This window comes from Bombina bombina, chromosome 7 (genome assembly GCF_027579735.1).
Source record: "Bombina bombina isolate aBomBom1 chromosome 7, aBomBom1.pri, whole genome shotgun sequence".
NCBI classification, from domain to species: domain Eukaryota; kingdom Metazoa; phylum Chordata; class Amphibia; order Anura; family Bombinatoridae; genus Bombina; species Bombina bombina.
In genome coordinates this window covers 494,249,518-494,267,178 of record NC_069505.1, presented here as the reverse complement: position 1 = coordinate 494,267,178, position 17,661 = coordinate 494,249,518, and the positions used below count along the sequence as shown (strand labels likewise).

Genomic DNA, 17,661 nt, shown 5'->3' with positions numbered 1-17,661 from the left:
AAGATTAGATTTAGAAAAAATAGACACACTCAGAACTAGCTACATTTTATAGCCCCATTAACCAGACTGGCCGCTCCTGACTAATAATGCCCGCATACAAATTAACCCATTCAGACCTCACAAGGCACTGCAAAAAACAGAGACAGATATTGCTTATTATTTTCAACACCCAGTTTTGCATAACAAACACAGCTATATTAATATATGTTTTACCTCTGTGGTTACCTTGTATCTAAGCCTCTGCAGACTGCCCACTTATATCAGTGCTTTTGACAGACATGCAGTTTAGTCAATCAGTACAGACTCCTAAATAACTCCACTGGAGTGAGCACAATGCTATCTATATGACAAACATGAACTAGTACTGTCTAACTGTGAAAAACGTTCAAAATGCTCTGAGCTAAGAGGCAGTTTTCAATGGTTTAGAAATCAGTTTGAGCCTACCTAGGTTTAGCTTTTGAAAAATACCAACAAGGTAACAAAGCAATTTGAATGATAAAAGTCAATTGGAAAGTTGTTTAAAATGTCATGCCCTATCTGAATAATGAAAGTTTAATTTTGACTAGACTGTCCCTGTAAATAACTCAGCATCAACCATAGGCAGCCTGTTTCACTACTTTGGGACTCTTTCCCACTCAAGTCATTATGGTTGATGCTGATGTCCTCGAGCATTCCACCCTTTGCTTTAGGGCTGCCCATTATATTGAAATGGATTTTGAATTATAAGTGTTGCAATTTTGCACTGATAAGTATATATTGTTTTTGCTAAGATTAATGCAATGGAGGGATGAGCGCCAAACAGGCCGAACAGGCTGTCTATGGTTGGTGCTGCTGTTCTGCTCAAGCATTCATTTGACGCTTTGTAAGTGTCGTTACCAAAATTAATGTAATCATCAGCAAAACTGGCATATAGCTGTAAACCTAAAAGGAATGTTTGAATCCAATAACATAGCACCTACATCATACTGCAGAGCCCCAACGAGGGCGAAACAACCTGCATATAGTGAAAAAACACTTTAACATTTGTAGTATTACAATATATTATTCCCCTGCAAGACACCACTCTTTTTGTACTGGGTTTGTATGTAAGCAGAACTACTATAGAATAATAAGGCTTCCATATATCATAAAATTCAAGATTTTGACAGATTTTCAAGTGCCCTTGACATATTAAAAGGGTTCCTACCTAAAACTATTAAATGGTCAGATGTTCTGCATATATCTGTAATAAATATGTTTGTATATTTATATATGAGAAATCAAAAAGAATATCTGTTATTGATAGCAGCAACTGGATCACTCGAAAACTCCTCACAGTTATGTCCATACTTATTTCAGTGCAGGCCTCCATTTCCTAAGTTGCCTACTTGCCTCATTTGTCAGTGCCATAATGGTCTAGCTATCTATAAGGCCACATTTGAATAAACATAATAAAATTTAACCCACACTGCATAAATGTAAACTTCAAAATCACATTTTCATATATGACGTAAAAAAAACAAGCTTATCATACTGTAACACGCCTAGTAAAGAAGGCTTATTTACAGTATACTGAGAACTTGAAAAACAGCCCTATTAATACTTAGAAATCAGATATTTAGATATTTTAAATGGCAAATTTGATATCAAATATCTGGTGTGGGATCAAAATAATTGTCAAAGAAAGAAGATAACTACATTTTTGTTTACAAACTGAATAATAAAGTATGAATTTTTGCACATGTCTAGTAAATTCTTTATGCCTTGATAATTATTGAGAGCATTTATTGTTAAATGTTTGCAGTACACTACAGGTTACATCCTATGGGACCTACTAAAGGGACATGAAACCCATTTTTCAGGATTCAGATAGAACATTACAGGGAATAAAAAATATTGTATTAAAAAGTTATAAGGGCTCAAAGATATGAGGTCTCAGGTGTTAAAAAAAAGACTGCAAAGGGGTTTAACATAGAGATGGTGTGTATATATATATATATATATATATACTGTATATATATGCACGTATTTACAGACATATGAACACTTAAATACATAGGCATACATATGTAGACATATACATAAGTGCATTGGAGCCCTTTGCAGTTAAAGGGATAGCAAATCCAATTTTTTTTCTTTCATGATTCAGATAGAGCATGCAGTTTTAAGCAACTTTCTAATTTACTCATATTATCAAAATTTATTTGAAAAGCAAGAATGTAAGCTTAGAAGCCAGCCCATTTTTGGTTCAGCACCTGGGTTGCGCTTGCTGATTGGTGGCTAAATGTAGCCGCCAATCATCAAGCACTATCCAGGGTGCTGAATCAAAAATGGGCCGGTTCCTTAGCTTAGATTACTGCTTTTTCAAATAAAGATAGCAAAAGAACGAAAAAAATGATAATAGGGGTAAATTAGATAGTTGCTTAAAATTGCATGCTCTATCTGAATCATGAAAGAAAACATTCGGGTTTACTATCCCTTTAAGTAGATGAAAAACATATTTCTGCAATATTCATAAGTGTTTAACTGTGTATTTACTATATATATCTCACATTCCAATGTTCTGCACAAAGGGGGATATGTTCTATGTATTTTTAAACAGATATTCCTATATCTATACCTATATATAATATATAAGTATATATACTGTATATACAGTTGTATGTAAAAGTTTAGGCACCCCTGACAATTTCTATGATTTTCATTTATAAAAAAATTGGGTGTTTGGATCAGCAATTTCATTTTGATCTATCAAATAACTGAAGGATATAGTAATATTTCAGTAAGTAAATGAGGTTTATTAGATTAACAGAAAATGGGCAATATGCATCCAAACGAAATTAGATTGGTGCATACATTTGGGCACCTCAACAGAAATATTGCATCAATAATTAGTAGAGCATCCTTTAGCAGAAATAATGGCCTCTAGACGCTTCCTATAGCCTGTAATGAGTGTCTGGATTCTGGAAGAAGGTATTTTGGACCATTCCTCCTTGCAAAACATCTCCAGCTTAGTTAGGTTTGATGGTTGCTGAGCATGGACAGCCCGCTTCAAATCACCCCACAGATTTTTCAATCAGGTCTGGGGACTGGGATGGCCATTCCAGAGCATTGTACTTGTTCATCTGCGTAAATGCCAGAGTAGATTTTGAGCAGTGTTTTGGGTCGTCATCTTGTTGCAATATTCAGCCACGGCGTAACTTCAACTTTGTGACTGATTCCTCAACATTATTATCCATGCATCCCTCAACTTTAACAAGATACCTGCACTGGCCACACAGCCCCACAGCATGATGGAACATCGACCAAATTTTACTGTGGGTAGCAAGTGTTTGTCTTGAAACACTGTGTTCTTTTTCCGCCATGTATAACGCCCCTTGTTATGACCAAATTATTATTATAATTATCGATTATTTGTAGAGCGCCAACAGATTCCGCAGCGCTATACCAAATAACTCAATCTTTGTTTCATCAGTCCACAGCACCTTCTTCTAAAATTACGCTGGCTTGTCCAAATGTGGGTTTGCATACCTCAAGCGACTGTTTGTGGCGTGTCTGCAGAAAAGGCTTCTTCCGCATCACTGACCCATACAGCTTCTCCTTGTGCAAAGTGCACTGAATTGTTAAACCATGCACAATGACACCATCTGCAGTAAGATGATGTTGTAGGTCTTTGGAGGTGGTCTGTGGGCTGTTTTTGACCGTTCTCACCATCCTTTGCCTTTCCGATATTTTACTTGGCCTGCCACTTCTGGCCTTAAAGGGACAGTAAACTCAAAAAAATATTTCATGATTTAAATAGGGCATGTAATTTTAAACAACTTTACAATTTACTTTTATTACCAATTTTGCTTTGTTCTCTTCGTATTCTTAGTTGAAAGCTAAATCTAGGAGGTTTATGGGCTAATTTCTTAGACCTTGAAGACTGCCTCTAATCTAAAAGCATTTTGACAGTTTTTCACCACTAGAGGGCATTAGTTTGTGTGTTTCATATAGATAACATTGAGCTCAGGCAGGTGAAGCTCCTAGGAGTCAGCACTGATTGGCTAAAAATGCATGTCTGTCAATAATAAGGTGGCAGTTTGCAGAGGCATAGATACAAGGTAATCACAGAGGTAAAAAGTATATTATTATAACTGTGTTGGTTATGCAAAATTAGGGAATGGGTAATAAAGGGATTATCTACCTTTTTAAACACCAAAAATTCTGGTGTTTACTGTCCCTTTAACAAGAACTGTGCCTGTGATCTTCCATTTCCTCACTGTGTTTCTCACAGTGGACACTGACAGCTTAAATCTCTGCGATAGCTTTTTGTAGCCTTCCCCTAAACCATAATGTTGAACAATCTTTGTTTTCAGGTCATTTGAGAGTTGTTTTGAGGCCCCCATGTTGCCACTCTTCAGAGGAGAGTCAAAGAGAACAACAACTTACAATTGGCCACCTTAAATACCTTTTCTCATGATTGGATGCACCTGTCTATGAAGTATACGGCTTAATGGGCTCACCAAACCAATTGTGTGTTCCAATTAATCAGTGCTAGGTAGTTACAGGTATTCAAATCAACAAAATGACAAGGGTGCCCAAATGTATGCACCTGTCTAATTTTGTTTGGATGCATATTGCACATTTTCTGTTAATCCAATAAACCTCATTTCACTACTGAAATATTAATGTCCTTCAGTTATTTGATAGATCGAAATGAAATTGCTGATCCAAACACCCTATTATTTATCAATGAAAATCATGGATATTGTCAGGGGTGCCTAAACTTTTGCATACAACTGTATATATATAAATATATATATATATATATATATATATGTATAAATATATATTTGTGCAAATATCCATCAGATATACATTTAAATATATCTTGCTATGCACAGAACATTAGATTTCTAAAATAGGCAATATTATCTTCTTATGTTACGCTTTAAATAACCGCGTTTGTGCGACTTGTGCAGGCTAGGTATTTTTTCAACTTTTTCAGCTCCATTGAAGTCTGCTGGGCATTGCGATTTCTCAAAGTCTACTTTTTTTTTTTACCGTGACGTTATGAACATGATAGAGCAAGCGTTTTACTTTCAACTCATAATACGAGCGTGAATCTCTGAGAGCAACAAATTACTTATAGCTATTTTAATGCTTGAACTTGAGTGCAAACTACTGCTTCCACTCTAATCTAGCCCATAGCTGGTATTGGTTGCCAGCTGGGCTTCATAAAAATACCCGACGACCTATAGGTGATTGGATATGGGACGTACCTGGGTTGATCCCACCACATATATTTTCACAACTAAGCATTCATTTTACCCCCTTGGTTGCCAGTAACATATGTACAGAGCAGTGATGTAACCCCCTTGGCTGCTAGCAATAATTAAACACCCCCATGGTCGCCTGTAACACATATAATAGAAAATGCACAGTGTAACTTCTTTTTGAGCCATATTTCTAATGCATAGAGGCAGGCCTAGAGAGCCCTTTACATTTACCTGACAGGGGTCTTTAAGTGTCCAGTATTTTTGTACAGATTTTACTGGACAGCCTGCTAAAATACTGGACTGTCCAGCTGAATACTGGACACCTGGCAACCCCACCCACATCCCCTCACTTTAATCCCTAAAAACTGCTTTGTGCAGCAATTTTTTAATAAAAATAAAGATGTTACTATTTTTTTAACTTTATTAAGGCACACTATATTTTATTTTTAGGGCAATTGGTGGGGGACATTTTTAAAATTAACCAGAGATCTGATCTTTGGTTAATTTTATAAGGGCTAATTGCTACAGCGAGCTCACAATAGCAATAACCAGACACTTGTAATGGCTGGTTATTTATTGTGCGCTTGTAGACGTGTGAATTTACCTAGGCTTACCATAATTTTTAGAGGTGAAACTGGGACCACCTGGCGTGGTGCCAATCTGGGTGTGGTCAGGGGCATGGTCAAGGGGGCGTGGCAATTACCGGTCCTTTAAAAGTAGTAGCTTTTATGTGCATAATATTTTGTGGGTACTCTACCCTTCCTCAGTCACAAGTGAATCACACAGTTTAAATAGACCATAACACCACCCCCTAGTGAAAAAAAGCACCATTACGTTGTCATGGCAACCCATACACAACATGAGCAAATAAATCATTCATCTAAATCTCAGATTCTAAATAATGCCAAACATCAGGCATAATTACCAATTTCATAAAATAGTGAAAAGCATATAAATCACACAATTAAATATCTGCAGTGTAATATGTGTTTTATGTGTCTAATTAAGGAACAGAATTGGATACTGATAAGGCAGAAATACAACATTGAATGAAATAAGTAAAAAGGAAACACATACCTGCTAAAGCTGTTTAAGAGGCTACGCTATACCATAATGCAGGAAGATTACAGCCAAAATGCTTTTCTGCATGAAGTAAAGCAAGCTCTACGCCAAAAAAACTGCCTGTCTGCACTTCCTGGTCATACCCACATGATTCCCCTAAACGTGTATCACCGGTGATGTCATCATGGGTCAGGCGGGTGTTAAAGTGAAGGTCCATTTTGATGAATTAGTGCCCGGTTTTTAATAAATCTATTAAAAACAAGGGCAGTTTAATTCATCAAAATTGACATTTCACTGTTTTCTTCAAAAACGTACGTTTAATCCAGAAGACGGCTTGCGACGTGCGGAGGTAGTGCTGGAGCGGGTGCCAGGATTAAAAGGTAAGTTTTTGAAGAAAATAGTGAAATGTCAATTTTGATGAATTAAAGTGCCCTTGTTTTTAATAGGTTTATTAAAAACCGGGCACTAATTCATCAAAGTGGACCTTCACTTTAAATTCCTAGAAAAATAAACCAAGTAGTACTACAAAATTAAAAAACCCTATGCTGGTCACTCAGCCGGTATTACTAAATGTGAACTTTAAAAGGGCATGAACGTTAAGCTAAGCAGGGCTGTATGTAACAACGTATCAGCATACAACTATGCTGGAGAGCCACAGCCACAGACTCACAGTCCGGTCATTTTGAATAATGTGTCCGGGTTTCAGGTGGTCTGAAACCCGGACACATGAATCGAAACCAGGAGGTGGCAACCCTACTGGGACAGAATGAACAACCGGGTGGTACACTGGGACAGTGCCAACAAACTGGGACAATCCCAGTCACACCGGGACTTCTGGTAAGCCCGGCATGCGATAAATTAGTGCTCCACTTGTAATCTAGCCCTAAAGAGGTCGATTTATTAAGCTGCGGCGGACATGGGTGCATATATGCGCCCCTGTCCACCTCTGGCGGGATGAATTCCCCTGGTGGAATTCAGCATTGCACACAAGCGCTATTTTGAGCTGTCAATCTCCCCGGTTGTTAAATACGGCGTGCAGGTTTTCTTTGTGAGAACCCACCTTGTGAAGCCTTTGATAAATCGACCACTAAATGTTAAATAATGCCAATGCAATAGTGGTATTACTGAAAAAAAAAACAATGCAAAATATCTTGAACATTTTATTTTGAGCTTACCAGGTACAGTTCAACACATTTTAAGGTGTAATTAGATTAAATCTAAACTGTTTTCTAAGTGAAAATATAATAGATTGTGCGAAACATACAGTGTTATACAAACGATATATTCCTAATACGTAAGAATAATAGTAAAATGTCGGCCGCGAGGCGTACCAAAATGTCGTTATGAGAGTACCAAGATGGCCAACCAATCTTCTCACATCAGCATATTTGGGAGTAGCAACATGGAGGTCGTACAATCACATCCTATTTCATTCATCCAACCCTACTGTTTCCAAGGGAGACGGGTGAACGCGCTTCCTAATGGTCAGTTTTTTATTGTCACGTGTAGCATTTTGCCCAATCTGTGCGTTTCTAGACTCCCCCCTCGCTTTCTATTGGCCTGAGCTCGCGCGCGCGCTTCGGCTTAGTGTGAGAGGAAGGGAAAAAAAATTTAGTCGCCATTTTGTATCACGGAGAGAGTAATGGGGGATCCGTATCATCACCAACTGCGAGGAGACTATCAAGGGGGTCCTCCCAGAGATTTCCGAAGGGACGGGGAGAGTCGGTGTAAGAATGCTGGGAAAGGGAGGGGTGAAAAAAACGATGTGGGAAGGATTAATAGTATGTATTTGAGGTAAAATAAGAGACGTAACAGTGAATTGGAGAGTTATGCACGCGAACATAATGGTATATACGCGGTAAAATGTTACACGACCGCTAGATAGGTCGACACAGGCAGGGGAATTATTATGCATAGGAAATTAGAATATGGTTGTTATCTGTGGTGCTTTAACAATGTGAGGAGGGGCGGAAGAGGTAAAATAAGGGATGCTTGAGGTACAATGTGAGGACCATTCGGATTATTTAGAATAGGGAGAGAGACTGGACATTGCATTTATGATGACTAAGACTAACTTTATATACAAAAATGGAGAGGGATGTGGCTGTAAAGACGAGAATATGCTAAAGAATTTGTCAAATTAGCTGGTTTGTTTTTTTATTCAGGAGGAGGCTCTGGTGTACAATGATGGTTAGTAAGGAACTGAAAGCGCAGGGAGTGATCTAATTTTTAACCTTTTTAGCTGCTAAGCCATTATTTTAGATGCTGAGCCAAATTTATGCTTTTTTTTGTTTTGCTACTTAGTTTAAACCTTATTAGAAGTCAATTTTCAGTGAGTGACTCTCACAAATTATGTATTCCCCCCTCTCCCCACACACAGGCCCAGCAGATTCACAATGTGACATATTTATAATTCATGGCATGTGATGATAGCTGCATCAGTAAATCATATTAAAAATAGTGACCATTTTACAGTGAGAACCTTACTAAATTGTCATCCAGTGTGGCCATGTGTGATATAGGGGATCAAACTGGGTTTTGGGGGGGTTATAATATAGATTATAGAGGCCACGTTGGGAAGTACAGAAATAAAAGCACTTTTTTCACCTATCTATACAAAATTAAAATATATAGTAGGGGTACTTGTCTAGTTGAAAATACTTTATTAGGGTTCTCTAGACATACCAGATTTTATTTTTCATATAATGTCCCATTCACAAGCAAAACCAAATAGTTTTTTTCCCCCCACTTTGTTTTAAACTTTTTTTGTATGACTGCTTCAAGACCACCATTATTTAAAATAGTAGGCAATTTTCTTTCAAATTAGGGGTCTTGGAGGCTTGTTGCTGCTAGGGAGCTGAGATTGAGGGGTTTGAAGAACCTCCCCCCACCCAGTTCCCTTTGAAGCAACACTAAGCTTCCTGGTTCTGCCCCCATTACCATAACTCCCATAAAGCCTGGGAGTGCCGCCCACTAGGCCACCAACGATCCCCGACCTGTAGTGTGTGGGGATATTTGAAAACAGTGTTTGATCGGCAGTTCCCCTGCATGACAAAAATGGCTTGGCGTGCATAGTTTGTCATGCGCATCAAAGTGGTTATTTCCTAGAATTTTACTCCTAATTTCCTAATTTCTTGTATCATCATACTTAGATTTATACACAGTCTTGTCTGGCTCCTTTTTAAATGTGTATTGTTTTTTTTTTTTCATTAATGTTTTTGTAGCTCTCTAAAATTGAAATAAATTTAACACCTTATAGCAATATGCAATTAAAGGGATACTGAACCCAAATTTTTTCTTTCGTGATTCAGGTAGAGCATGCAATTTTAAGCAACTTTCTAATTTACTATTATCAAAATTCTTTGTTCTCTTGCTATCTTTATTTGAAAAAGAAAGCCCAGAACCCTGGACAATACTTGTTTGTCGGTGGATGAATTTATCCACCAATCAGCAAGAACAACCCAGCTTGTTCACCAAAAATGGGCCGGCATCTAAACTTACATTCTTAAATTTCAAATAAAAATACCAAGAGAATGAAGAAAATTTGCCTATAGGAGTAAAAATCACAAAAGAAAAAAATGAGTTTCGTCTCCCTTTAAATGATTTCTTACTACAGTGGTATACAAATTTGTTCAAATTCTAGGTGCCAGGTATTTATTAGTTGTCTATGCATTATATATATTTACATACACACACAGTATAAAACATTTTTGTTTTTACATAATAAAACCGTTTTAAACCAAGTTACTAGTAACCGTGCAAATTATCATGGCATAGTTATAAACACACAATGTATTACACTGTTTACAAATAACTCCATTATGTTAATAGTAATGGCTTCTTTTGCCTGATAAACCTGTCACCTATACTGGAATTTTAAAGGGATAGAAAAGTCAAAACTAAACTTGCATGATTCCGATAGAGCATGTAATTTTAAGACTTTTTTTAAAGGGACATTAAACCCATTTTTTTTCTTTCATGATTCAGATAGCAAATGCCATTTTAAACAACATTCTAATTTGCTTCATTCTCTTGATATTCTGTGCTGAAAAGCATATCTAGATAGGCTCAGTAGCTTTTGATTGGTGGCTGCACATATTTGCCTCATGTGATTGGCTCACCCATGTGCTTTGCTATTTATTTAACAAAGGATATCTAAGAATGAAGCAAATTCGATAATAGAAGTAAATTTGAGTGTTTAAAATTGTATTCTCTGAATCATGAAATCCATTTTTGGGGTTTAATATCCCTTTAAATTAACTTCTATTTATTTTGAAATGTGCTTTGTTCCTTTGATATCCTTTTTTTAAAAAGAATACGCACATATCCTACACTAGAAGGAGCTGCTGCTAATTGGTATCTGCACACATTTGTCTTTTGTGATTGGCTGACTAGATGTGTTCATCTTGCTGCCAGGTGTGCAATGCTGTTCCCTCAGCAAAGGATAACAAGAGAATAAAGCAAATTTGATGATGGAAGTAAATTAGAAAGTTGTTTAAAATGGTATGTTCTATCCAAATCACAAAATAAAATGTTGGCGTTTCCTGTCCCTTTAAATACTGCAGTATTGGCTATAGAAAAGTTATGTAACAAGAAGCCACAGCAGCAAATTCTGGCCATTTTTATATCTATCCTATAATTACAGTACACTATAAACCGAGACCCTTATCAAGAACTTTTGAACAGCAGAAAACCACAATAATGGATGGAAAATCGTGACCTAACAGTTTTTAATATAGTAGATTTGCAGAACAGTTAAATAGTTCTTAATAAATATTTTCTTTGCTAAAAAATTCTAAAAATTCTATTGAAGTCATTGTATAGTTTATTAATCTGTCCTGCAGGTGTCAGCAAAGATGAACAGGTTTCAGCGACATAAACCAAAGAAACTTCAATTGATTAGTACAGTTTGCAATTAGGGTACATTAACTACATTAGCTTGTAGCACTAAAACTGGAAGATGTTAGAAACAGAACCCTATCACCTCACATCTCTAGCACTGAAATGGCTCTGAGAAAGCAGTGAGTTGCAACTTCTTGATGATAAACTACTCTGCCCTCAAATCCTTGCTGCATATCTGCCCCGGCACAGCAGCCTACTGGACCACTCCCCCTTTGGCCATGCCGCATTCTGGCATTTGTAGTAACCAGCCACATGGTCTGGAAAGGATGCAACCGCACCGCATTTTCCGAGGGGCTGGCAGAGAGACCTGTTGCACTGCCTTACTAGGAGAGCGTCTTTATCAAGGTGGCAGTTATGTGCTTAGACAAACAGCTTGTATCTTCACAAATGCCTCATTTACAACATGTCCCCATCTAATAAATTAAGAAGTGGTCTTGTACGGTTCGGCTGTGGTGTGCACGCTATTCTAGCCATTGCATCATTTGATTACACATGCAATTTTTCACCCAGCCATGGCTAAGACCTCAAGATGATTGCGATAGAGCATACAATTTAAGTGAATTATTTTATATCTGCTTTATTCTTTTCATATCCTTTGTTGAAGTAGCAGCAATGCGTTGCAGGGAACTAGCTGAACACATTGGTCCAGCCAATGACCGGAGGCATATATGTGCAGCCACCAATGCACAGCTAGCTCACAGTAATGCGTTGCTGTTCCTGACCCTACATAGATATGCTTTTCAACAAACTATACAAAGAACAAAGCAAATCTAACAGAATTAAATTGGAAAGTTGTTTAAAATTGTATGTTCTGTGTGAAACACAAAATAAATATTTTGGGTTTCATATTTCTTTAAAGGGACATAAAGCCCACATTTTTTCTTTCATGATTCAGGGTATACAATTGTTTCCAATTTACTTCTATTAAATTTGCTTCTTTCTTGTTGCCAGATACCTATATAGGTTTGTCTGGAGCACTTCTGGCAGGAAAAAGTGCTTTCATCGAATGCTCCTGCAAACCGTTGCAAAACTGTTGCCGTATAGTGCTTTAGGCACATGCACGCTTTTGATCTTACATCCCTTTTCAACAAAGGATACCAAGAGAATGAATACTTTTTTATAATAGAGGCAAATTGGAAAGTTGTTTACAATTATGCTCTATTTGATTCATGGAAAAAAAAACTGAATAAACCTTTATTTTTATTAACGGATTCCTTAACTACATATTTAAAACCGAAAGGGCAGTGGTGATTTAAAGGGACATGAAACACAATTTTTTCATTTCATAATTAAAATAGAGCATACAATTTTAAACAATTTTCCAATTTACTTCTATTATATCTAATTTGCTTTTATTTTTTTGGTATCATTTGTTGAAAACATGCCTGGGTAGGCACAGGAGCTGACAGCTGGATTTTGATTGGTGGCTGCACATATATGTGGGTTGTCAGTGGCTTACTGATCTAATCCAATGTTCCTTTAAATGGACATAAAACACCATTTTTTACAATGGTGGATGTAGGGTACAAGAGTAAGATTTTGCATAGCTAATAAAATAAACTTCCCAAAAATTGAAACCGGTATAAAAATTATTTTGGGAGTCACAGCAATAGTCAATGATCACAGTGGAGAAATTGTATGGATGCCCAAGGTCTGGGCATCCTGGCATAGGGTTGAGGTGCAAAGGAATATTTAGGGTTTGCAGAGTTTAAGTTGCAGATGCCATACTCAAGAAGTCAGGGTTCTTGTTTTATTTTTCTTCAGATTACTAACGTTTATTTTAGGAGCTCAGACCATATAATGCATGTTTGGTTTCTTACATATAGATTTTCATCCGCTTACATAAACCCTTACTCCGTGTTATTTCTTTACAGTAGAGTGTTGGGTGTATCCTGGCAGGGATGGAGGAATCCAAGAAGAGTGAAGTCTTTATTTTCCTTATTTTTAGATCCATTCATCTGTTTCAATTTAGGCTATCAAGTTCTTGCGCTGTGGTCAGCATATTGAGTTTAATTCCTGGGTGCATGGAAAGTCAATAATTGCATTTGTTTTGGCTTGGTAAACATACTCTTCTTGTTTCAGATTATGGACACAATACTCCAGATAACTATGGGCCACCAGGGGGACCAGGAGGGTATCCACCCTACAGGCAGGAGAACATCAAGCAGGAGCGTGACCTTGGCTTTGGCAGGAGACCCGTAGATTCGAGTCCCCCTGCTCCTAATGCTGGTAACCTTTCAGTTCTCTACCTAAGTGATTTTAAGACATTGCCCTCATGTAGTCGGGGGGGGGGGGGGATATGTTGAGTTGACTATAACTTTTTATTGTGAGACAGTTATTAAAATCTGATAAATCTTCAAATGAATACAGAAATTAATTTAAACCCAAATATTAAATGCAATGATTAAATAATGCTGGCCTTTACTGCTTTTGGATGTACTTGTTTTATTCAATTATTACTGTAATATGTTACCTAATTTATTTTTTTTGAATAGTGTGCACAACTATTTTCTTGATGCTTATAAAATGCTGAATGTATGGAACCAACCTTACAGTTGCACATTTTAAAGCTTTCTGTGTGTTGCTTTCTCTTTCTAACATCTATAATCTACTCTCTAGTCTGTAACAGGTCACATTTGTGCTTATTACAGAGCAACCCACTGGTTTTAGTGTCCTGCATATTCAAAATGGCAACTGACGTTAATAACTAATTTAACTAGTTCTCTAATACATACTGACTGCTCATTTTGTAGAGACTTACCAGCACAAGGCATTGTTGTTTACAAGTTTAATCCTCTCTGTGTGTTGCTGTGGGAAGGCTGAAACACTATTATGTGCTGCATGGTTTGCCCCACTTAAAACACTCCATGTGTAACCAGTAGTATGTTAATGAACCCCTACAAAAATAAGAAAGCATTGAGAAAATAATGACCTCCTTTTGAGGGTGGAACCAACACCTATAGTTGTACCAGTGGTAATAAAGTGTGCAATTCTAACGTGTCACTTAATGCTCCTTAAATTGTTTGCTGATTAAATTTTTTAGTCCGCATAGAATTTTCTTTTTAATTTATTATAATTCTCCACTTATAACTATACGACTTTATTCTCAACAGCTATAAAAACCGAGATTAAACAGGAAGAACAGGATCCAGGTTATGGGGGAACCCAGAAACCTTTTCAGAATCGCAAGAGGACTTTCGAAGATAGAGGACGGGGTTTCTATGAGCATCGAGAGGACAAGAGGTATGCTGTCTTGGTGGATTTATTTATTTTTAAACATTTTTCTGTAGCGATTACTTTGCCCTAATCTGAATTGACCCCTCAACTGCTTAGAAGCCAAAGGAGGTGTGTTTTGATGTGGTGAATATTTTAGCATGTCCCTTTCTCTTGTAGTGGTCGAACCCCTAATGTTGCAGGAGATAATGAAGATGAAGTGTATGACGAGAATGTTGTTGTTCTTGATAACTGTGAGTATGAAAAACTTGTATGTGTGGTAAATTAATGTTCCTTTAGATATGGTTTGTGCTAAATCGTGAGTCTCTGTGTAACCCCCAGACAACAGTGATCTACACTTCAAACTGGACAAAGACAGAACCATGGGCTTTCCATTGACCATCGAAGGATTTGCATATCTTTGGTCTGGGGCTCGAGCCACCCATGGCGTCAAAAGGGGGAAAGTGTGCTATGAAATGAGAGTGAGTGAAGTGCTGCCATATTTTTTTTTTTTTTTTTTTTTTTTTTTCGTATCCTGTTAAACAAACCATGACATCTGGCTTATTTGTACTCTGTAGATAAAAGAAGAGATTGCTGTGGCCCACCTGCCATCCAGCGAGCCTGATCCTCATGTAGTGCGTATTGGGTGGTCTTTGGATTCTTGCAGCACCCAATTAGGTAAACTAACCTTAAATAGTTGTGTGTTCATGTTCACTTTCCAAATGCTTGACCCGAAGACTTCCTGAGTGCCTACGAAAGAGAGGGTAGAGCAAGGCAGCCAAAGGGGCTAATGTTAAAGCGACACTAAACCCAAAATTTTTCTTTCATGATACAGATAGAGCATGCAAATTTCTATTTTACTCCCATTATGGATTTTTCTTCGTTCTCTTGCTTTCTTTATTTGAAAAAGGCATCTAAGCTAAGGAGCCAGCCAATTTTTGGTTTGAGACCCTGGACAGCACTTGTTTATTGGTACTGTCCAATCAGCCAGGAACACCCAGGTTGTGAACCAAAAATGGTCCTGCTTCTAAACTTATGTTCTTGCTTTTCAAATAAAGATAGCATGATGATAAATTGATAATGGGAGTAAATTAGAAAGTTGCTTAAAATTGCATGCTCTATCTGAATCATGAAAGAAAAAAAATTGGGTTCAGTGTCCCTTTAAGCTTTTTGTATCCTTCTAATCTTACCTGTGTTTCTTAACCCTACAGGAGAAGAGCCATTTTCATACGGTTATGGAGGAACTGGAAGAAAATCTACCAATAGCAAGTTTGAGATTTATGGAGAGCCCTTTGCAGAGAACGACGTCATTGGCTGTTTCCTTGTATGTTTAGTTCTTGTGTACAAAGTCCTTACTCTATAGCAATAATTGTTCTCCTTTTAATCTTACTCTTCCATTATTATGACACTTATTTGGGAATATTTCTCACCCTGTTCCAGGACTTTGAGAGCCGTGGTGATATTGAGATGTCGTTTTCCAAAAATGGTCGTCCCCTAGGTGTGGCATACAGATTGCGCAGGGATACAGTGGTGGATCAGGCCTTCTTTCCTCATGTCCTTGTCAAAAACTGTGCTGTAGAGTTTAACTTCGGACAGCGACCTGATCCCTTTTGCAACATACCACCTGGCTACAAATATATACAGCAAGTCCCACCCTACGAGAGAGTGCGTGGTGCCCTACCTCCCAAGAATAAAGCGGAGTGTGAGGTGAGTAATGGTACTTGAGCATACTTGCATATTCTGACAAACTAGGCCTGCTTGCACGTTAATCCAATCTTATATGATGTTGTCTTTTCAGATGCTGATGATGGTGGGACTACCAGGTGCTGGTAAAACAACGTGGGCCTTGAAGCATGCAGCTGACAATCCTTCAAAGAAATACAATATTTTAGGAACCAACACAATCATGGAAAAGATGAGGGTAAGAATGCAGAACAATTTGTGTGTAGGGTGCTGGGCCAAGAGCAGCATACCTACCATGGAGATGATTTGGATCTAGTACCAAGCAATAGCAAATTTCTCTCTTCAGGTTATGGGTCTTCGAAGGCAGCGTAATTATGCTGGCCGTTGGGACTTACTCATTCAGCGAGCGACAGGATGTTTGAACAAACTCATCCAGATTGCTGCCCGCCGGAAACGCAACTACATTCTAGATCAGGTAAGGAGATGTATGAATTAAAGGGACATGAAACCTACAATTTTTCTTTCATGGTTCAGATAGATCATGTAATGTTAAACTTTCTAATTTTATGTCCATTTTAAAATTGTATTTGTTGCTTTTTGGTACCTTTTGTTGAAAAGCAGTGTCAAACTCGGTAAGTGTGCATGTGTCTGGTGCCACTATATGGCTGCAGTTTGGCAAGATTGTTATCCATTTGCAAGAGCAAAAGATGGCAGCACTATATCCTTCCATGTAGTGCTCCAGACGCCTACCTATATATCTCTTCCATGAAGAATGCCATGAGAACAAAGCAAATTTGTGTGTGTGTGTGTAATGAACAGTGATGCCACAGGATTTTTCTCCTCTTCCTCAGACTATCAAGACCAAGTGAACAAACAGCGTATTTAAACCTTAAAGGGACACTGAACCCACATTTTTTCTTTAGTGATTTAGATAGAGCATGCAATTTTAAGCAACTTTCTAATTTACTCCTATTAAATTTTCTTCGTTCTCTTGCTATTTTTATTTGAAAAAGAAGGCATCTAAGGTTTTTTTTTTTGGCTTCAGAACTCTGGACAGCACTTTTATATTGGATGAATTTATCTACCAATCAGCAAGAACAACTCAGGTTGTTCACCAATAATGGGCTGGCATCTAAACTTACCTTCTTGCATTTCAAATAAAGATACCAAGAGAATGAAGAAAATTTGATAATAGGAGTAAATTAGAGCATGACATTTTAAGCAACTTTCTATCTGAATCACAAAAGAAAAAAATTGGGTTCAGTGTCCCTTTAAGCCCCACGCTCTTTGCACATTGCGCCCAAATTAGTCATGGTAACAGAATTTTGTGAACCATAACATCGAATACTCCCAATGTTAAAACTAACATCCAAAGTGGTACAACACAAGAACATAGTGTGTATAGCTCATCCTAACACAATGTATTGATATTGTACCCTGACGTTTAATAAATATCAATATATAAAAAATTATCCACTTGTTCTGAGGAAGGGGGTGTCAACACATAAAACAAATATATATAGAGAGATAGCAGATGTCCCAGCACTCCAACCTTGGCACT

The 17,661-nt window shown here is 37.5% G+C and overlaps 1 protein-coding gene across 1 annotated transcript in view; it reads left to right on the top strand.

The window, feature by feature from the left end:
• Positions 1–7,897: 7,897 nt before the first annotated feature.
• The window catches only part of HNRNPUL1 (heterogeneous nuclear ribonucleoprotein U like 1), a 32,681-nt gene continuing 22,917 nt past the window's right edge, over positions 7,898–17,661 (top strand). Inside the window, exons 1-10 of the mRNA XM_053721641.1 lie at positions 7,898–8,029; positions 13,287–13,433; positions 14,318–14,447; positions 14,598–14,671; positions 14,760–14,899; positions 14,996–15,095; positions 15,629–15,741; positions 15,858–16,124; positions 16,216–16,338; positions 16,447–16,575. Coding sequence (XP_053577616.1) covers positions 7,945–8,029; positions 13,287–13,433; positions 14,318–14,447; positions 14,598–14,671; positions 14,760–14,899; positions 14,996–15,095; positions 15,629–15,741; positions 15,858–16,124; positions 16,216–16,338; positions 16,447–16,575 — 1,308 coding nt within the window. The 5' untranslated portion in view covers positions 7,898–7,944. The remainder of the gene's footprint in view (positions 8,030–13,286; positions 13,434–14,317; positions 14,448–14,597; positions 14,672–14,759; positions 14,900–14,995; positions 15,096–15,628; positions 15,742–15,857; positions 16,125–16,215; positions 16,339–16,446; positions 16,576–17,661) is intronic.